The 22,954-nt window shown below is 31.6% G+C and overlaps 1 protein-coding gene across 1 annotated transcript in view; it reads left to right on the top strand.

The window, feature by feature from the left end:
* LOC132720129 (neurogenic locus Notch protein-like) overlaps nt 1-22,723 on the top strand; it is a 33,014-nt gene extending 10,291 nt beyond the window's left edge. The window contains exons 3-13 of the mRNA XM_060704159.1: nt 2,884-2,913; nt 3,682-3,791; nt 5,782-5,831; nt 7,344-7,504; nt 7,943-8,060; nt 15,384-15,397; nt 17,173-17,295; nt 17,892-17,952; nt 18,269-18,336; nt 18,632-18,653; nt 18,953-22,723. Coding sequence (XP_060560142.1) covers nt 2,884-2,913; nt 3,682-3,791; nt 5,782-5,831; nt 7,344-7,504; nt 7,943-8,060; nt 15,384-15,397; nt 17,173-17,295; nt 17,892-17,952; nt 18,269-18,336; nt 18,632-18,648 — 752 coding nt within the window. The 3' untranslated portion in view covers nt 18,649-18,653; nt 18,953-22,723. The remainder of the gene's footprint in view (nt 1-2,883; nt 2,914-3,681; nt 3,792-5,781; nt 5,832-7,343; nt 7,505-7,942; nt 8,061-15,383; nt 15,398-17,172; nt 17,296-17,891; nt 17,953-18,268; nt 18,337-18,631; nt 18,654-18,952) is intronic.
* Nucleotides 22,724-22,954: the final 231 nt, after the last annotated feature.

Genomic DNA, 22,954 nt, shown 5'->3' on the forward strand with positions numbered 1-22,954 from the left:
AATCCAGATGATTCAAAAGTACTTTTAGCAGCTCCTACAGGAAAAGCAGCTCATCTTATAAAAGGAAACACGTTGCACTTTCTCCTCAAAATACCAGCAAATCAAGGTTTTCAGTACAAGCCTTTAGTACATGAAAAACTTAATACTTTGCAGTGTACTTTCAGACATGCTAGGCTGCTCATCATTGATGAGATATCTATGGTAGGAAACAAAATGTTCAGTTTCATTCATCAGAGACTACAACAAATTATGGGCTCCAACAAACTGTTTGGTGGCCTTTCCATATTAGCAGTTGGAGACATGTTCCAGCTTAAACCAGTATTTGATGGATGGATCTTTGAAAATTTGTCAAATGATTACGGACCACTAGCAACGAACTTGTGGAATGAACACTTTAAAATGTTTGAATTACAAGAAATCATGAGGCAGAAAGATTGTAAGCAATTTGCAGAAGTATTAAATAGACTTCGTGAGTCAAATCACACTAAAGCAGATGTTACATTTCTTCTTCAGAGAAAGATTTCAACAGACTTGATGCACCCACAGTATCCACTCACTGTGCCCCATATTTACATACGAAATGCAGATGTTGATTCACACAACCAAATTGTTTGTCAGGTACAAGGGTCAAAGTGTTTAAAAATAGAAGCCTTGGATGTGGTATTAGGTGATGTTTCTTCAGAAATAAAATCTAGGATTTTGAATTCTACTCCAAGTGACATTTCAAAAACAATGGGACTTGCTAAACAATTGAACACTGCAATTGGATTAAGAAACGAATTATCATGTAACATTCAAGTTGAAGATGGAATGAGCAATGGTGCAGCTTTTAAACTGGAAGGTGTTGGCCCATGTGACAAAAAAGGGAATTTTCAATATCTTTGGGCTTTTCATTTTGAAAGTGATGATATTGGCAAACAGTGTAGACAACAAAACCGAAATTTATACAAAAGCAATATCAATAAGGTTTGGACCCCAATATTCACAGTAAAACGACAGTTCCCTGTAGGACGTTATAAGTCAGCATGTGTTATGAGGCAACAGTTCCCAGTTCGCTGCGCTGCTGCAAAAACCACTCATAGATGTCAAGGAGACACTATGCAAAGTGCTGTAGTGGACTTCTCAGGTCGAACTTTCCCTCATTCTCATTACGTTGCAATCAGCAGAGTTACCAGTTTGAAACATCTTTACATCAGAAATCTGAATGAGACAAAAATCAAAGTAGACAGTAGAGTTCAAGCAGAACAAGAAAGACTACGAAAGGAAATGTTAACACAATGTCTCATAACCCACATTCATCAGGTTGGCTGTTTTACAATACTCTTCCAAAATGTAAGATCATTACGCAAACATATATGCGATATACAAGCAAGCTGTATGTATCGTTTTCCAGACTGTATGATATTTGCAGAAACAAAGTTGAATCATACCGATCAAGATGAGCTCTACAGTATTCCTGGTTACCAGCTATTTAGGTTTGACTGGCCAAACACTGGAAATAAAAGACCTACATATGGATTAGCTGTATATTCCAAGAAGCCAATTCTCTCATCTTCTTTCACTTACAGAACTGTCCATTCAGCCAATGATGTCATTGAGATGGTGCAATTTCAACTTGATGGAATTTCCTCACATTTACCTATCGTCAATGTTGCTGGATTATATGTATCTCCAAAAACAAAGAAGAATACTGTAAAAACATTCCTATCTAACATATCAAAGGACAATACACAGCAGCCGCAGATTTATATTGGTGATTTCAATCATGATTTAAAAAAGATACCGAGAGATACTTATATTGAAGCTGTACTTCACTGTGCACAACTTGTTGACTGCTCCACAACAGACTTTCAAACATTAATAGATCATGTATACGTTACACGAGATCTAACAGTTGCTAGTTGTTCTGTGCTGGAGACTTACTTCTCAGACCACAAACCAGTTCTTCTTCAACTGAGATGTGAATCTTAAAAATTTACAGTTCTTTGGAACATACCAAGTGTACATATGACATAAATAGTGTAAATTGATAATTTGTAATATATTGCAGACTGATAGACTTCCATGAATTGGCTTTTACCAGTAAATCATATAACTTATATTCAGTTTCGTGATGCTACACTGTGCTTACATACAGAAATTAGGAGCATTCGAAGATAGTGAGAATGAATGTGTTCAACGAGATGCCCCAATTGGTAAAAATATACTCAATGTCACGATTTCATGAACATTTAGCATGACATTAAATAATGAATTGAACTTCCTTCATGTAATTCAAATATCAGTTTACAACGCATTATCTACATAGTGGACCCACGAAAAGTAACCAGTCACCCACAGCCTGTGTGAAAGAGATCCACTTGTGACCAACTGACAACATCTAAAAAAGCTTGATAAAATTTATCTATTACTTGTATTATAAGGTAACTATAATACTTTCACATACAAAGTCAAATCTATATATTATGCTGATTGTACAAAAATATACTGCTTCCTTGGCATAGATTTCTTGAAAAATTATGTTATTATGTCATTTACCAAGGTGTTCTGAGTGACGTAAAAATACCTTATTCTCTCAAAGTGGGTTTAATACTATTAAAATTATTTAAGGCTCAACTCAGTTTTTTTTTCTTTCTTACCAGCCCTCTTTTGACTTAAACATTTCAAACTTTGCTGCAGTGTTCAAGGGTATCACACAATTCAGTAAAATAATTCTTCACTAAATATCTTAATGCTCATGGCCATTGTTCACTTTAAAAATACAGAGATTCTTGTATTGCCTTTTACTGCAAAAACTTTTTTTATTGGCAAGCAATAAAAAAGTCGAGCGCGCTGTCTTACGGACAGCTCTTGTTGTAATTATTGTATTTTTTTTTATTTCAGGCACCACAACAATGTCATTAAGTGTCGGAAGTATGTAATAAATCTTTGTTAATATTGTAATAAATATTGTTAAATAACTCATTATGCTCAAATATACTGTTTCTTATTATCAAAATACGAAATGAGGAATATATTATGCTTATTAAATGAAGTCAGTTAATAAATTAATGTAGAATTTGTAAAGAAAATCCTCAGACAGTAGTGCAAAAATATATCAAGATGACAAAAGCAGTTTGATTAGGATTGTTTTTGAACAATGAAAAATGTCACACATTTAACGCCCCCTAACACCGACTTAATCAATATTCAGCATATGGTTAAAGGTATAACAATTCTGGAATAGGAGAGAGACCGAAAGAAAAGTAATATAGGAAATACTGGCAAATAGTAGAATTTGTGAAATCGGTAATTAAATGCTCATTGAGCCGGTGCTAGGGGGCGTAAAAGATACAACTAATCTATTCTAAGTCTTGGACACATCAAACATACCAAACTTAACTGTGTAAAAGTCTCACGTTTTTGTGTTGTTATTTTTCAGAAATATAAAAAGGGATTTTATTGACTCTTATTTGACTTTGGCAAACCGAATTTGAATTTTACGCCCTCAATGCTGTGTTGTTTTTCCCGTAATTTTACATAATAAAACTAAAATCATAATGATCAAATATGTCATTTTATTTGAATTTTATATCCATAAAAATGTATAATTCAGCCTCATTACATTGTACTGTATCATTTATATGTATATGTGTTTCTATATATTTCAATATTAATGTACCTTATCCTGTTTCTTTTTAGCAAATGAATATAAGATAACACTTAAAATGGCCCTTGACATACCCTGTGTAGCGGCAGATCTGCAAGTTCCAACGAAATATGATAGAATTAAAGCATCGATTGAATCTATGGTAAGTGTTTTAGCTTGTTTGTTTGGTTTTGTGCACCAACACAGTTTAGAGTTTAGGTCATATGACGCAAAAACAGACAAGATGATTTTGGCATGCCTAGGGTGTAACAAACTTATAGCAACACTAGGGAACAAAGCCATCTCACATGCTAGAGCTAAGAGATGCATAGACCGTAATATATATATTACGAACCCATTTAGTTGCCTCTTGTGATCACGCAGAGTTAAACGGTTGCTGCATTTCTGATGCCTCGACCCGTAAAGGCAAACCATCAGCTAACTGCTATTATTTGCCGTTTATCTCGCCATTATCACCTCACTGTTGGTGTTATTTAAAGGTGGATATCTGTATATCAAAATATTTCTGTTTCTTTTTGTCCATTATCATGATACGAATACGAATACGAATACGAATACGAATTTTATTAAGCATAAAACAAAATACATTGCTTAAAGCCAATTAACAATGATACACATGTACAGTGAGAAAAATAGCAGTTAACAATTATACACAAGTTTTCTGAAGAATACAAGCTAATATGGGAACAAATAAGACTTGTACTTATCAACAATATAGTTTTTCAGAAAAAATATCAGATTAAGATATACGTTTCCGATTTGCCCAATACAAAAATTTAGCTAAGGCACATATAGATTTCTTTGAGTCTGACGACAAGATACTATCTAATTTATTCATAGAAGGCCAATGGCAGTAGTATTTTTTAAAATATTTTGTTCGAAGATCTCGGTAGTTGGGACACACCAGGAGAAAGTGGTATTCACTCTCTATTTGCTTCATATTGCATGATTTACATAATCGCTGTTCTCTAGGAATGTTTTCGTATCTACCAGTTTCTATAAATAAATTATGGGAAGAAGTTCGAAATCTAGTTAAAGCAGTTCTGTATTTACTTTCTTGGACATAATCTAAATACTTTTCCATTTCAAAAGAATGCTTAAATATACAATATGTTTGTAATCTTGGTGAATTATTGATAGATGCATACCAACTTTGTAGAAAGGTGTCAATTAATCTTTGTTTAATAGTATTATATGGTATATCTATATCAAACTGATTGTCCCAAATATATGAAAAGCCAAGACTTGACAAGGTGTCTTTGATAAAAGAAGCCCAATTGTTTCCGTTGTAATTTCGACCGACATCTGTGTCTGACTTAAGAAGTAAATACGCTTGCTTAACAAGTGATACATCATTAAGTTTAAGTATTTTTGACCAATATCTTATCATGTTAAGTTTTCTAGTAATATGTAACGGGTAACGACCAAGCTCACCATAAAGTGCTGACAAGTTAGTAGATTTTTTAACCCCTAAGACTCTCCGCAAAAATTTAGTATGAATAACTTCTATATCTTTAGCATCGTGCATTCCCCATATCTCCGAATTATAATTCAAAATGGAACCGACTAGAGAATCAAACAATTTACATTTCTGATATGTTGGCAGTTCTATATTTTTAAATACTTTAAACAGGTTATGTAAAGCAAATGAGGCATGTTGAGCTATTCTGTTACAATATACAGTCCAATCGCTAAAGATTGAATATTCCATCCATAAACAGATTTTATAACGGGCTCATTGGTTGGTTCAAAATTTAGTCAAAAGTTATTTTTAGCACCTATATAAAAAGCTGAGCGGCGTGGAAGCGGTCTGCCTGCTCGCCCATATGGTCTCTTTCCGGTGGCGAGGGTAAACAAACCCAAACACACACAGTAGCAGTTTTTTTTCATATAATAAGCTTTGAAGGTGCAATGTAAATTTTCAAGTTATTTTAACATAAAATTAATCTAGCTTTACACAGTAATAATCACCAGCCATTGACAAAATTTCGCCAAACCTGAAATAAATCGTAAAAACCAAAGTTGTCTTCTTGTTTTTGTGTTTGAATAAATGGAATAATACTTTTTCATGTGTCATTCGTGTCAAATTAGTGAATGATCTTATTATAAAGTATTTACGTTTTTATTTGTAGTTGAAAGCCAAACTCCCTTCAACTTTACGTGTTGTTGCCTATAATATTAGGTAAGCAGTTTTTTCTATACTTGTTGCATTATAGTTGCATCATATTATAAAATCTTTTTTGAGTAATGATAAGAAAATTCAAATAGATGAAAACAAATCAGTTTTATTTGCTTTTTACTCGTAAATGGATAATATTGAAAAGTGTAATCTTTTTCACGCCTCATATTACACGCCTACTAAACGGTGGCTCTTTCACATTTTGGTGATCTGTTTAAATGAGAGCCATCGACACTTCCGTTGCAGAGCCCTCGATGAAAGAGGTTAGGACAATGCTATATGCACGATTAAGTGGGCCTGTATCTACTTTACGGTAGGGAAATCATTCAAAATGTGTCTCCTCGTAAAAGAAAACCCACAAGGTTATATTTAGTAAAAGTTCTAGCAACGTCATTTCAGGGTATTTCTTATCGAAACTGCACCCAACATGGTGAGAAAAATGTTCTACGTGGCATGACATTCTTCGATTTTTGAAAAACAAGCATGATCTTTTTAAATTGATAATTTTACTAAAATTTCGTACCTCTTTCAGACTTGTTTTCATCGAGGGCTCTGCAACGGAAGTGTCGATGGCTCTCATTTAAACAGATCACCAAAATGTGAAAGAGCCACCGTTTAGTAGGCGTGTATTACTATTAATGTTTTCAATTTCAATTACTATTAATATATTGTCAATTTATTTCTGCTGAGGTACATATGGGAACAACATACATTTCTCATATTAAAGTTGTTATGTAAAAAACGAAGTAATGTCATTTCACATAAGTTTTTAATGTTGAGTTCTATTTCAGCCGGTGCCAGGGGGTGAACTTTAGCTTTTACTTACCATTACTGTTTATGAAAAATGTGAACAAACATAGCCTGTAACATTTTTAACTTTAACGTGTTGGGCATTCCTTTATGTTTTAGTGTATTAAAATCCAATGCTCTTTAGCATCGGCGTAGGCAGCATTTAAGCTACAGCACAATGAAATTTTGCAATCGATGATCCCAAATGATCAGAAAAGTACAACAACATTTAACAATTGAATAAAGTATGAAGGAAATCTGAAAAAAATCCCAAACTGCCCGTTTAAACCCACAATAAGGTGAACTAAAATGAAATAAAGCCATGACAGACATGAATTTCAATTAATTAACGGGTTGTATTTATTATTCCTCGAAGGGTTTCCCCTTTTTGAATTTTTTAAAAAAGAAAAAGAAAAAATTCTGTTTTCCTTTTTCCTTTTTAATTTTTGGTCCATTTTAAAAAGAAAGAAAAGCCCTTTTTTTAAAGGACAAAAAAAGGGGAAAAGACCTGTTAACCAAAAGAAACCATAAGAGGGCTCGCCCAAAGAATAGGTCAAATTTTTTTTTTTCGGATTTCGGTGTAAAAGGTCAATGAAACCACGCCAAAAAATTAAAAGAATATTTTTAAAAATTTTTATTGGTGCCCTTTTTTTGAAAATATTTTTTCATTTTTTATGGAATACTTTGTAAAATCATTGACATGATGCGGCATTGTCTTTTCTCCAGGTGTGGATCAATAGTATTCGAAAGTCAAATAATAATACGTAACACCGATGCGGAGAAATCTCGTGTCGCCGGTGATTTGCAAAACATTAGAAACGGTGGCACAATGGCGGTGGATGGAGTCAACACTAAAGCCACTGCTCTTACAGTCAACGGATGCGCATGTAATTTGTTTTCTTTTTACTGTCTGACTCTAATGCTAATCCTATCTTAAAGGTTAGATATTTTAACTTATAGAATAGTTTCAGTGTTATCATGGTATTAAAACGAGATGTCTTTTATCATTTGTCTTCGTCAAAATGTCTACTGATTGACTGCATCTACCTTGCAGATGTTTTGGACCTACCGTGTAGATTATTTGGATATCATTTAAAGAGAAATAACTGTTTTCTTAAAATGAAAATTAAACAAAACAAGTAAATTGAGTAGGTTGAAGTCAAGGCGACATTAAAGCTACTTGCTTTCAATAAATGACACTTTCAGGAGTATTTTAAAGAACACAATTCTATAAATGCAAAATGATATGTTATCATGTTCTTGTAATTGCCAGTTTGTTGTTTACAGTAGTGATCAGAAGTATAAATATAAATCTAATATTTCAGTGAGTATAACTTCCGGTACTGACAATACAGGAACCAAAGTTTGTAGAGTACATTCAACTTTAGTCACCTGTCCTACAGGGCAAACATGTCAATATGTAGACAACACAGCATCTTGCAGGTAATGCTATTTTATATAAGTTTATTGTTGCGCGAACAGTCTTTTTTATATGTTCCATTAATTAATTAATAAAGAAAACTGTTTATGATACAATATAAAGACTACGATACCTAAATCCAATCTTTTTTTAAGAATTGCGCGTTACCGATACATTCTGAAGGACATTTGTAGAATATTTTCGTTGGTCATGCGAATAATTGGTCATATTTGTCATTGAAAAATTTGTAACTGAACACCAAATGTTTATTTGTACCTGTTCACTGATCATTTAAACTTTCATGAGCATAATGCCACTTACCGAAATCGATACTGATTTAATAAAGGCATATTATTATTTTTTTTTTTTTTATTTTTTTTTACACAATACATAACATTTATGCATATACATACAATATATGAAATAAACGTATAAGGAGGAATAAGAGATTTCTTTTTAGAATCTACAAAGTTTATAAATATAATAAAGGTAATAATTCAATAGTATTTTAACAGAGTTGACAAATTTTTAATACCAGACTTATTTTAGTATAACATAAGCAAAAGATTCATTTTCGGAAACTTTACTTTACAATATTACAGAACGTATTTGACATAAAGGAGAAATTCCAATTTTACATTGAACATATATAATTGAAAAAAAAAGTCATTAATTCAAGGGAAACACCTCCTACTATCTTAAAATTGATATCCATTTAAGAGTTGCACCTCTTGTCATGAATACTTTATGCATTTATATCATGAGAAAGATTAAAAAAGACCAAATGTCATTCAAGGTGTTTAAAAAAGAAAGATACAAAAAGGGCAGTGGGTACAATACAGAGTGGATCAAGCCTAAATAAATGATCTTAAAACATTAGTCTCAATTAGGCAGCAAAGAAATATATTTTCCCCATAAATTGTCAAACTTTGAAACTTTATTTTGTTTTTTTTGCACTATATAATTGTGTTCTCAAAAGAATAGCGACATAATTTTTAAAAAGTTGAACGCTTGGAACTGTGTTCTTGAATTTGCATCTATAAAGAGTATACTTTCCCAGCAGAATTAAATTCAATGTTGCATTATCTAAGTGTTCATTGCCTAGAATAATATCTGTTTAGGACCACTGTGTGTTAACATCTGTACATTTTGAATTTATCCATGATTTTATATCTCCCCAAAAAGAAGAACTTGATTGGCAATCCCAAAATAAATGTTTTATAGTTTCAATATGATTGTTGCAAAAAGAACATGTATTAACATCTTTTATTCTCATTTTATGTAAAAGATAATTTGTTGCTAGTATCCTGTGATTAACTTTATACTGAAACCATTGTAAATTTGAATCCTTTGTTATATTAAAAGGGAGCCTATAAATGCCATTCCAATTAAAATCATTATTCAAATTGAGTTCATCTTCCCATTTTCTCTTAGCAGTAGATGATATATTTGCTCTAAGAATATAATCATAGATTTGTCTACATCCCTTCTTTTGACTATTTATTATCTTGATCATCAAAGGCTGAATAGGCATTTCCTCTTTCTGATGTAGGTGTCTTAAAGACAGCTGATTTAAAAATCTCCTAATATACTCTATAATGTTTTGATACTCTAAAAAATTGGTATTTATAATCAAACTTAGTTAAAAATTCATCAAATGAAAGCAAATTCCCTCTATTGTCTAAGAAGTCATTAACCAATATAATACCACAATTTACATGTCTTGAGAAACAAACAGAAGAACCACCTATTTTAAACATAGAATTATGCCAAACAGGAAGTGAGCAAAATTCACTCCAGTTCCTGGGGTACTGCTTATGTAACTGTATGAGCCCAGTAAAAACATCTTTCCAAAAATTATTTTGCACTGTCTGAAGTTTATTTATCAAAAAGTGGTCTCCATATTTACTAATATTTGATATAAATGGGTACATATTATAAACAAAATTAAAGTATTTGGTATTATACATTAAAATTATTCTTATCTATGTCAATTTTAGAGACATTATAAAAGTTTCTAAGTTTATCACTCTAAAACCTCCATTTTCATAATTCTGAATAACAACATTTCTTTTAATTTTATCTGGTCCTGACTTCCATAAGAATTTAAAGAAGGAGTTTTGTATAGCTTTAATTGTTCCTATATCAGGATTTGGCAAGCTAAGAATAAGGTGATTTAATTTAGGTAATGCTAATGACTTGATAACAACATTCTTACAATAGGGGTAATAATACGTCTTGACCAATGGGTAAATAACTTATTAATTTCCTCCTGTTTAGATAAATAATTAGCTTGAGTCATGTTATTTAAATTAATTGTAAAAGTAACACCAAGTAGCTGAAAACATTCAGATTCCCACTGAAGATTTAAGTCCGGGCAAATTTTTTGAGTATTCCCTTTCATTGAACCAATCTATACTGCTTTTGTTTTATCTATGTTAATGTTTAGACTTGCATAGTGTGTCTTAGAGACTTAACAGTTCCATCAAGCATTATAGTTGTGTCATCAGCATATTGTGATAATAAAAATTCAGAATTACATGTATTAAGTCTGATACCTTTTATATTTGTGTTATTTTTCATGAGTAATGCAAGAATTTCTGCACATAATATGAAAATGTAAGGGGATAGGGGATCGCCCTGACGACAACCGCGTTGTATTTGAAACCAGTCTGACAAAATTCCATTTATTGTAACACAAGAATGAATGTTTTTGTAAAATAACTTTACCCAACTTATGAAATTTTCACCAAAATTGAAAAACTCTAAAACTTTATGCATAAATGTCCATGATACAGAATCAAAGGCTGTTGCAAAATCAATAAGTAACAACATTCCAGGAATTTGATGATCATCTGTGTATTGCATAATATCATAAATAAGTCTTATATTGTCACCTATGTATCTTCCAGATAAGAAACCAGTTTGATCTTCACTTATAAGTTTATTTAAAACAGTTTTAAGGCGTTGGGCAATACTTGCTGATGCAATTTTGTAAGAAACATTTAATAAAGAAATAGGTCTCCAGTTTTTAATATAAAGGTTATCTTTGTTTCCTTTAGGGATGCATGTTATAACCCCTTGTTAAAAGGTATCTGATAATTCTCCTGTAACAAAAGCTTGGTTTATTGATCTAGTTACAAAATGACCTAAATCATTCCAAAAAAAAAATAAAGAAAGCCGCTGTAAAACCACTACTACCTGGGGAAGAATCATTTGACTTTTTTTTTAAACTGGCTAATATTTCATTATAAGTTAAAAGACCATCAAGTCCTTTGCTTTCTTCATCATTCAGTTTTGGTATGTTATTATTATCAAATAAAGCAGTAAGATTGACATTATCTGTTTCCCTTAAAGTATATAAATTTTTGTAATGACCAGCTACTTCTTGTAGAATTTCTTTTTGATCTGTAAGCAAAGTACCTGATATATCATATAAAGAATTCATTGTTTTTGAGACATAATTTCTGTTTTCCATGTTACAAAAATATCTTGATGGTTTTTCCCCTTCTGAAATCCATTTGGCCCTAGATCTTATAAAAACACCTTGCATTTTCTTATTTCGGAATTGAAGTAATTCTTCTTTTTTTCATCTAAAATCTGGACATTAATATTTGACTGTCTTTCTAAACTACCAGTTTCTATCATTAATTTTTCCTGAGTTTTGTCTTCTTGTTTTTTTTATAAGATGAGTATGAAATAGTTTTTCCCCTAATTTCCATTAACAGAGTTTCAAAAAATAGTTTATCGTCTATTATAAAACTTATAAGATTATTACTTATATTTTCTAATTGTACCTCTGTTTCTTGGGCCTCAGAAGCATATTGTAATTTGACCTGGGATATAACGGATTTAATTTCATTAAGTTAACATACTGTGAATCTTTCAAAAGGGAATTATTAAATTTCCAGTATGAAATACCTTTTTTAAATTTGCCAAATTGAATACTAAATAAAATCATGGAATGATCTGTTCTATAACCTGGCACAATGTCAACACTACTCATATCTGTAAAAAGGTTATTTGAGATTAAGAAAAAGTCAAGCCTAGCTTTTTTTATAGGGTTTCTTTTAAACCAAGTATACTGCCTTTTTTCTAAAAATTGTTCCCTCCAGCAGTCAATTAAGTTACATTCAATTATCATATCTAAAACAACTTCCCTGGCTTTAGGGTTATTTATGTTTAAATAATTAAAGTAGTCCATATTAGGATTTAACACTATATTAAAGTCTCCTACCATTATACATGGGTTCTCTAACTGTAAGATTTCTCTTTTATATTGTTGTAGAAGATAGGGTCATCTCTATTTGGTCCGTATATACAAATTAAAGTGATATCAATATTTGAAATGCATGCATGTATAATAAGTAAATTACCATTTTGATCTGTTTCAAGACTTTTAAATTTAAAGTCAAAATTGTTATTAATAAATATTGCTACTCCTCTAGATTGACTATTATAATTACTGAAATAGCATTCATATCCCCACTGTGAGCGGATAAAATTAACTTCTTTATTAGTAAAATGTGTATCTTGTAAAAAATATACATTGTATTTTTTCACTTTTAGGTAATTTAATACATCTTTTCTTTTTTGGCTATCCCCTAACCCTTGACCATTCATTGAGACAAAATTTATATTTTCCGTCATCATGTCAATAAATCCCTAAACAGTAATAATGTTTGACAATGGAAAAATTATCAGTTTTAAAAAAGTAATTTAAACTGCTAAGTAAAGAAAAAACCAGAAACTTGATCCTCTCTGCACTGCCCCAACATATTTTTTACTTAAAACATCTTTCCATTATACAAATAAAAATTTGAAGAGAAAAAATAACAACAAGAAGGCTGTCTGTGTTTTGTTATATTTTTAACACTTCTTATACTATAATATTGTTTAATTTAGTGTGACCTCTAATTAAATTATGTTTAAATTCACCCCACCATAACTTTTTGTAGACATACTGTACTTAATCATAAATACAAAAAGCATAAAGAAAAATTATTCATAATAAGCAAAATTGGGACTAACCATCTATACAAAGAGTAAGCTTACATGTACTTAAGTATAAATAATATGGCATTTGCTTCTTCAATTTTCACAAATCACATAATAAATCCTGATGTAATCTCTAAAAATAAGATTACAGAAAAAGCGCAAATCAATATTTCAGAGTTGTGTCTTTGTGTTATACAAACATATTTCAATATATCTGCAATTGTCGGCATGAATGGCTAAAACCCTGTGTAATATTAACAAAATACAATAACGACTCGTGATAGTTCAATTAAATACATGTTTTAAATGAAATTTCATTTGTTTACATTTCATTTCCTTGTTTGGCCGCTTACGTGATTATATTAATTTCCACAATTATCGCTTGTGCAAAAAGAAAAAGCAAACGGGCAAAACTAACTCTCAATGAACGCATCTAACAGGTCTCATCATTATTCGTAATGTTTACTTTACGCCAGCAATTCTAACCAGCTGAATTGCGTTAATAAACAGAATTAGCTTTGAAAAATATCTGTATACTGTAGCGCGATAACTGGTGACGTAGACGTTTATGTGTAAATACATGATGATTTGCATTTAGGTTAATCAAAAGCGCAATTTGTCGCATGTGATTTACTACGTAATGCACACAGCTAGTTTACGACCAATGAAAATAGAGTAAATCTAAAAAAGCTTATGACAGGGCATTTTTACATAAATCAACAAACAAAACCACGTGTGATATTGAAAATGTAACATGTGTGTATCCATCATCAGTTTTAACACATCACGCAACTAAATACAGTTTGTATCATAAATCTATCATTTCTTCAAGTCACAAAGAGTTAAATGAACCTTCTTTTCACACTTTAGAGTAAAGGCCTTGAAAGATCTGTATACATATCTACTTTCATCTTTCTTCCGTTTGTCAAAAAGGACAATAATTTTGCCCTCGTCTGACCAACAGTTTTTCACTTCCTCTTTTTGAGACAGTTTTTTCAAGTAGTCTTGCATTTCTTAATGTAAGCTCCTCCCTGATCACCTGAGTTGATCCCTTTAATTTCTTTCTGGCCGAAATGACCTTAAGTTTATGTGTCCTATATATGAATTTACAGATGACAGGCCTGTTGCCATCAACAATAAATTTCCCCATTCTGTGTGCGATATCGATGTCTGTAGGATCAAGATCAATGCCTAATTTGTCTTTCAAGAAAGTAAGTACCTTTTGCTCCGTATCTTCTGGTGTTTCATTTTTGTTGGTATCGTCCATCCCATAGATCCGTATGCTGTTTCTCCTGGTGTATTGCTCAAGCTCATTCACTTGATGCTCATTGTATCTAATTCTATCGTGATTGTTGTTTATTTTTTCGTTAAGCTCTTTGTTCCTATTTCTATGTTTTTCGTTTTCCTCGTTTACCTTTTGTAGTTCTACTTTCATATCACTTTCTGAGTTTTTTAGATGTTCTATCTAATTTTGCTTTTTACTGACCTTATCTGCTCATATGCTTTATCCATATCTGCCTTGATCTCATCACTTATGTCTTTTTTAAGTGTTTTCAAGGAAGAGGCAACGAAGTCTTCACTAATAAGGCCCTCCAGACGTGCGTCTAGCGCATTTTCAATATATTCCTTAGAAGCCAAATTATTTACCTTCTTTTCTAACCTCGTAACTATGTCCATAAGCTTTTTAAAGTCCGGCTGACTTTCTTTTGGTGCCATCATTTCGTCAATTTTTACCTGCTTTCCACTTTTGTCCGGAGTATAAGTGTCTCTTTCTAGTAATATCTTTTCTGTGATCCTTTTTGTTCGAGTCTGGCTTTTTAGGCGACCCCGTCGACACCGACACAGTTCCCGATTTTTTTTGGCGGGCCCTCACGCCCGGAACTTCCACGCCTTGTGTTCATTTTATTCCTTTATTTTTTAAATTGAAGATAGTAATATTGACGAATATTGTTTAACACAGATTACACGGATTACACAATCAAACAGAGTATGTCGCTAACAGTCACTCACCAATCCGTTTTTTCCGTGTTTTGTGTGTTGACCGCCATATTGTTTCTTTGTTAGATTCTATTGTTCATTTATAACCACAAAAAACAGCCTTCTTAATCCAATATTTACATCAAGAATATCATTTTCTGACTTTATATTCCAACATTTAACTCCACGAAACTTTTTATCTAAATAAATGCACTTGAAAGGTTATTAAATCCAAGTTATACTTTACTCGAAAGAATGTTAGTTGTTATCACCTGTATAACCTTGACCTTTTAAAGGCATATTATACATAATTACATATTATTCTGTTTGTTTATGTTTAATTATTCCAATATTATTTATTTTCATTCTAGGACTATACTGACAGGTAAGCTTTTTTTTAAATTTTAAAATCTAAAAAGAAAAAAATAAGCATGACACGTGGACATTGCAGTGCATACTTTTTATTTTTTTTTTATAAAACTCTCATTTCAAGACATGAACCTTTTTACATATTCTTTGTTGATGATCTCTATGTATGCTATTGTATGCCACGCTGCAAAGTAAAGAAATGTCAAAAAACTTTCGTTCAGAAATACTACACATTGTACTTCCATTTTTTCATCGGAATACCTCTCCAATTATTCATAACCATCTTTCTTACTGTTGCTTCAGACAAAGCTGACGACGATAATAATGCATTGATATTAGGTCTGAGTCTTGGATTAGGATTACCTCTTGTTTTGTTCGTTATCATAGCAGTCGCCTGCTGTTACTGGGTATACAACAGACGACAATATAGTCATTTGTTAAAGTAGTCCTAAATCAAACAAAATGTCCTATTTGTTACGGTTGCTTGTTGTTTCAACACTCCTATTGACTAGCCATTGCTTTTGCTCACATTTACAGATTAATCGGGAAAGAGTTTGTACAAACATGTTCTTAAACATAGTAAAACTTTCCTATCAAATTTTTCTACTTCTATTTCAATAGGTTTAGCAAATTAATAACGCATGCGCTATTCCCCTTAAACTTAAATTTACCAACAGCATTCTTTTAAACTATGTACTTTGGAATAATGTGTACGATACTTTGTAAGTGTATTTTTTAAGAAATCACGTGTGAAATAAGAAGTCAAAAATAGCAAAATATCAACACGTTGAATTGTTCATGTGTTGTGTTTTTAACTACAGTTTCAACAATTATAATGCTTAGCTTTCATTTTTAAAGCTCTTGTTTGCCACGTGAACTTAAGGCAGTATACCCTTATTGCATTACCTCCGCATTGCAGAGTATTCAAATAGGCTAGAATTACTGCCAACTGCATTGGAACTGAGGGGCGTGGTTTCTGAATATATTTCCGTCCAAATTTGTGCTAAATGAAATGTCAAATTATGAGTAATAACCACACTAGGATTTTTGTTTAGCTAAACAGAAAAAATAACTTCCTTAACCTAAAACCCCATTAGCATATTGCGAAAAATGGCCGTTTTCATTAAAAAACCTCCTGTAACAAGTTCAAACTGCTATGAAACTATAAAAAATGCTATAATACTGATGAAACTTGGAAAAAATGTTGACTGGACCATAGCCTCTGTACCAGCATGCTCAATCGTAAATTTCCTGTTACCATGGCAACAGGGGACGTCTCAAAATTGACAAAAATCACTATTTTGCATTGTTTTTTTTCCCATCAAAACTGATTTCAAAGTGCTGCAACTTCTCAGTGAATTGAGATAGAGTAAAAGGCTTTTCAGTGTAGGTTACTAGTTACCCTAAGATCGATCTGAGACTATTTTAAGTCTGTCATATGTTCAAAATTTTCTTGGCGATGAGGGGGACTACCGCCCCCTTCAAACACCCCAAACAGAAGGGTGCAAATTCCCCTTCTGGCAACCCACTGATGTATCATTTGGATGGGGGGTGGCACCGAAAAAGTGATCACTTTTTTTAAACAGCATTTCTCAAACGATAAACAGTGTTTGGGGACTAAATAGGGCATTTTTTTCACTGTTTGAGGCCTCAAAAGGGGGGGGGGACAAAAAGCCGTCAAAACACGACTATATCAGGGAATAGTATATAATGGCATGCAAGGGGTCAATTTAATATCAATGTTGCTAAGTGCAAGACTTTGTAGGACATTGATCTTTTTTGTGATTACAGCCACAAACAAAACAGGTGAAGCTTTAGGAGCTGTTATCGGATCCTCTATTGCTGTATTTGCTGTTGGAATTCTTGGTGCGATTTGTACCTTGTTTATTCATACTAGAAAAAGAATTAAAACAGGTATTGCAATAACATCGATTGTTTGTCATTTATAGAACAATAGCTATTAAATATGATTTATAAGCAAACTTTTAAATACATTTATTGTTATCGATAACACATGAAACCTTTTTTGAACACTGCATTAATTTAGATCTTTTAAGAGAAGTGCTTTAGGTTTTATTTACGGAGTTGTTTCCTTCCGTTTGGTTGTTTGTTGTTTTTCTTTGCAATAAGTCAATAATGAAACAATTACATTTGACAGTTGACAGAAGAAAATATGTGTTGATTTCTATAAATTATGTATCTTTACCGATTGATTTATTTTATAATGATTACTTTTGCAAAAATGATGAAGAATCATATACCACAAAACAGCTTAAATTTGTTATTATGTAAAACAAATAATTGAAAACAACATGTTATGTTATTCTATGAACTTTTTACCAATTTAAATGATACCAATTCTACTTTTATCAAACAGGTGTAATAAAGGTTGTTCTCTAATGTATGTTATGAACGATCTATTTTGCATGCGTATGTATTTTGAACGTGCATTTTATACGCAGTAACAGCTTAGTATTTTAAATGCTTTATTATGCTATTTGATAACACAGGCTCGAAAACTCAGCCGACAGTTTCTCATGAAACAGAATTAAATGAACCACCAACTGCTCTGTAAGTAACGAATGTTTTAATTGTATGTCTTGATATAAAATTACATGCGTATTTCGTTCTTTCCAACAACTTTTCCAACATAATATCAAAATTAAGATACATAACATGATTTTATATATTAAACAATCGAAAATCATGATTTTATAATATGTCATAATTCTATGAAAAATCAGTTTAAACTAAAAATAAGCAAACTTTGGAGTGGCCTTGTTGCTGCATATCATCAATCAATCTCATTCGTTCTTTGACGAGAACGCTTAAATTGATAAATTTGACATTGAACTTTGACTCGTGTTTTGAAAATCATTTCTACTAGGGACACCTACGAGCAACTTCAAAACAGAACAGATACTGAAATCAGGGGAACTTATGATTCTCTTGAAGGTATGTTGAATTTCAATTATTTATTTCATGTCGTTACTTATTTAACATATATTTAATCTATAATCATTCGGTTTGGTATAATAATATTACAACTGAATATGTTTAATATAGATCGTGTAGCATTGTAAAACACATATATTCGATCAAAACATTTTCAAATAAAGTATTTTGATATTTCTTATATAAAGTCTGACATGTATTTGTTTATAATGTATACATAGTATAATTGCTATTAAAACAAATAAAATGTTTTTCGTCACAATATTGACTACTCTTATTCAAAATTATGTTTCAGTCAGCTCCAGTACATAAAACAGGTATGGAAATCATAAATATTTAAGTATTTAGTTATTTTCTTAGATAGCTTTAACACAAAATATCCATTTATATCGAGTTTGACAAAATTGATCTTTTAATGCAATGCTCTTCATAAACTAAATTCTTAGATAGCTTCTTTCGTACATATTGTTGACCAAAGACTGTAAACTGAATGTTCGACATAATCATGATTATAAGTGTTATTAGATCTGTATTTTTCAGTGCTTATTGTTTGTTACTCTTTTCTCTATGTTTTAATTGTCCATTATTACATGTTCGTTCATTTGTCTATTTTCAGCGAATCACAGTATAAGAGTCTGAATCAGGAAGCAGAGAAATATCACACATATACAGATCTAAAACAAAGCCGATAAATCTGAAGAACCTACTTGAGAGATTCGCCTTGAGCGTTCTTGTCTGTTCGGGAAACTTTATAGAAGGATTGTTTGTAATATTCGTATTCCTGTTATTTTAATACAAGAAAATGAATGAAAGAAATCGTTAAACAAATAGTCTCACTGTACATAAAGATAGAAGAGGGGTTTGTGTAATAGATGAAAAGGGCTATGTATTCTGTTATATATACACCATTGAAATAAGTTAAGCACACCCGGCATTTTGCCTCAATTTTGACATGACCAGAACTAAAATCTTAAATTTTATTTGGGCAATGGTATTAACCACTTTTAGTCAGCCTGCAACAGCTGGAACAAGCTTTGCAACAAGAGTGGCAACATTTACCTCAAAATCGCATTAGACGCCTTACTGGTATTATGAGAGGAAGAGTTGAGGATATCATCCGGGCACGTGGCGGCAACACACACTACGAAAAATTCGTCTACAAAATGTTATTTACCAAACATATCTACCAGTAAATGTTTTGTAAACTCTTCAACTTATAAACACTTACACTTTTTGTAAAAAAAAACACTAATCACTTATTGTGCTTATGCTCCTATTATTTGGTGAACTTAGAAAATCTAAACTAATAAGTTTACTTGTTTTTGATTACTTATTTGATATCGCTACTAATCAAATCAATATTTCTTAGCTTAATTAAGTCGTCATCTCATGACAGTGCTTTCAATCAAAAACAGTTTTAAATTTCCTGGGTGTGCTTAACTTATTTCAAGGTGTATATATAACGGGTTTTTTGAAAAAATACTGTTTTAGGACTAGTATTTCGGGCATTTATTTTGCTCCTTGAATTATTCAACATTTTTTAATTGAATTATATACATTTTATTATTCACACTTATAAATCTTAAATATGTGTAATATCAAAAATAAATTGATTGACCAATGTTCATTTCAGATAGATAATTGCAAATCAAGCTTATATTATCCTTTGATAATTTTGCTAAAGCGTGCGTGGTTTTTATTCTAGTGATATTTTGTCATAATAAGTATCTTTCTTTTTCTTTAAATAAGACATGAAACATTTGTATTCACTTATTACCTGTGTGTATGTCAGAATTACTATATTATTGTTCGTTCACCTGTTTATTCATCTGTATGGAACTTCTATAAGAACTTATTGGTTAGATACGAATTTAACCGTGCTTAAATTATCATGTGAATAAGGACAGAAGACTCTTCAAATATCATACTTGTAAAACCGATGGAGTTATAGGTTAAACGTTTAATATTGTATTATTATGTAATGTTTCTTTGTAATATATATATAATTGACGATTTATGGGTACCTTTATTGCGTTGAAAGCCATTGAGAGTATTTGAGAAAGGCGCCTTATATAGATTTAACGCCGTCTTTGACGTTGGACGTGCGCCGCGATTCAGTTAGTTGCCATGGTGTTTATGGCATATTTTTGTTGTTTGTTGATATTTATCTATGAAAATTTATGAAAATGATTAAATTTTATGGGTTTATAACATATTAAAATATCAAATTCGTACCTGTTTTATTTAGCTTTAAATCAATCTTGTCACAGAATATTGGGACAACCCTCGTATGTGTAATATCAAAATTAAATTGATTGACCAATGTTCATTTCAGATAGATAATTGCAAATCAAGCTTATATTATCCTTTGATAATTTTGCTAAAGCGTGCGTGTTTTTTATTCTAGTGATATTTTGTCATAATAAGTATCTTTCTTTTTCTTTAAATAAGACGTGAAACATTTGTATTCACTTATTACCTGTGTGTATGTCAGAATGGCTATATTGTTGTTCGTCCTCGAATTACACAAAGCTACAGAGCAATGCTAATTGAACTCTGAGCTAGATGCAGTCACGGTCCCCCGTTGGGCGCCAAATGCCACAGGGTGAGCAAAAAGTGCAGCCTGACCGGGACTCGACCAACTGAGCTATCCGGCCGCTTACACATCTTCACCCCTTAATAGTGAACAGTTCTGAACCGTGACATTGACATGTAAGTTTATTTGAACAAGTGCTGCGGGTAACCGTTATTGTTCAAATTAAATCTAGTTTGTATGCCATATATTGAGTTATAACTCTTTCTGAAATGCCTAGAGCCAGACAAGCTTGTGCATCCGGGCAATCTGACTTGCTTCAAAACAGCAGGTGTCAAGTGCTGTGTGGCAGCTGTAAAAAGTTGCCCCGTACTTCACTTCAGTGTTGTTATATTTTTCTGGTCCTTCGGGATCATTGATGCCAGCACTATCAATTGTTGAGAATTGAGTACCGCTCAAACCAGTGCTAGGGGGCGTGAGGGATGTTGCACATATTCATTATCCCTCATGTACAGACTCAATCAAACCAAGTCTGCAATTCTCTTGTAATTTTGTTGTGATTAATACTTCCGAGGGAGCACTTTGTTTCCAGATTTGCATAGAGCCAAGTTAAGCTTGTACATCCGGGCAGTCTAACTTGCCTAGAACCAAGCAAGCTTGTACTTCGAGACAGTCTGACATGCCTAGAGCCTGGCAACCCTGAACATCCTCGCATTCTGACTTGCTTAAAGCCAAGCAAGCTTGTTCATCCGGCATTCTGACTCGCATAGATCCAAGCAAGCTTATACATCCGGTCAGTTTGGCTTGCCTTGAGTCTGGCAAAATTAAATCATTAAAGATTGAATAAGCTGTCCAAAAAATTTAAGGCAAATTCAATTAAAGTATATAGAAGTTTTTTTTTGTTCATCATGACAATATTAATATGAGCATTTTATTTATATATATTAAGCATTATTACTTAAATTGTAACAGGGAATCAACAAGATAGTTCTACTTGTTTCGTCATTGAATATTTATGTGAACATAATTGCTTGCTCACAATTTGTATTTGTAACCCTTTTTAAACTTTTTACTTGATTTTGTTAATTATGTCATTGTGTATTTCTTATTTACATATAATATATGTTTTAACAGAGACTTTTATAACAGAAGGTTAAGAAGCTCTAAAAATAGGAAATTTTCAAATTTTGACCAACAATCCTTTGTTTGAAATTCCCTTGGAGTTGATTAATTCCCGCCATCTTATTTTATATAACAGAATTTGTTAACATTTAATCCAATACAAAGAATAATTTACATCTTCTTAATCTGTATTACGTTTTAATACCTTTTGGAAACTTCTTTTTTATTATCATAAGAATATTTATATAACATGTATACATAATTATATAAGTATTGGTAAAATCTCTGTCTCGGAAAATCTCGCAAACATGTGATCTTGCACGATTTTAAATCCTTGTCAATAAATTACATTATTTACGCTCAATCGTTCATTAGGATCTTGTTCTGAAAAGTATACTTTATAATTATTATTTAAATGTTTCTTTTTCTTATTTCAGTATTAAAGTTTGGAACAAATAACCTTTTGCTTATTATCTTAATTATTTTGAAATCATCTATGATAACCATGATTAAAATATTAGTGTCGAACAGATGAATGAATGAAAATGTCTAACCTTTACACTCAAGAATATATTACTTTTATGTTTGTACAAAAATTTAATTTTAGATTTTGTATTGATCTACATTTTATTCTTTTTTATTATTAAATTAGAAGGCCGTACAGAAAGCAAGTATACTTTTTACTATTTAAACTTTGTATGTTACCTTCTATAAATAAAGATTTTATCATTATATTATTTTGATATTTTTTTAATGTATGACGTCATTGCTTCCTCTTCATATATTATAATATATCTCTGTGATTTATATGTGATATTGTTACACATGTATATGATGGTTAGTTGATGCTACAATAATAGTTCGTCAGTCCTTTCTTTATAAAATTTATTTTCTTTGATTTTTTCACGTTTTCATCAATGTATCTACTAGATCGTTATTAACACATAGTCATAAATGTCAGTT

Source organism: Ruditapes philippinarum, unplaced genomic scaffold, assembly GCF_026571515.1.
Source record: "Ruditapes philippinarum isolate M1 unplaced genomic scaffold, ASM2657151v2 ctg7229_1_1_1_1, whole genome shotgun sequence".
Taxonomy (NCBI): Eukaryota; Metazoa; Mollusca; class Bivalvia; order Venerida; family Veneridae; genus Ruditapes; species Ruditapes philippinarum.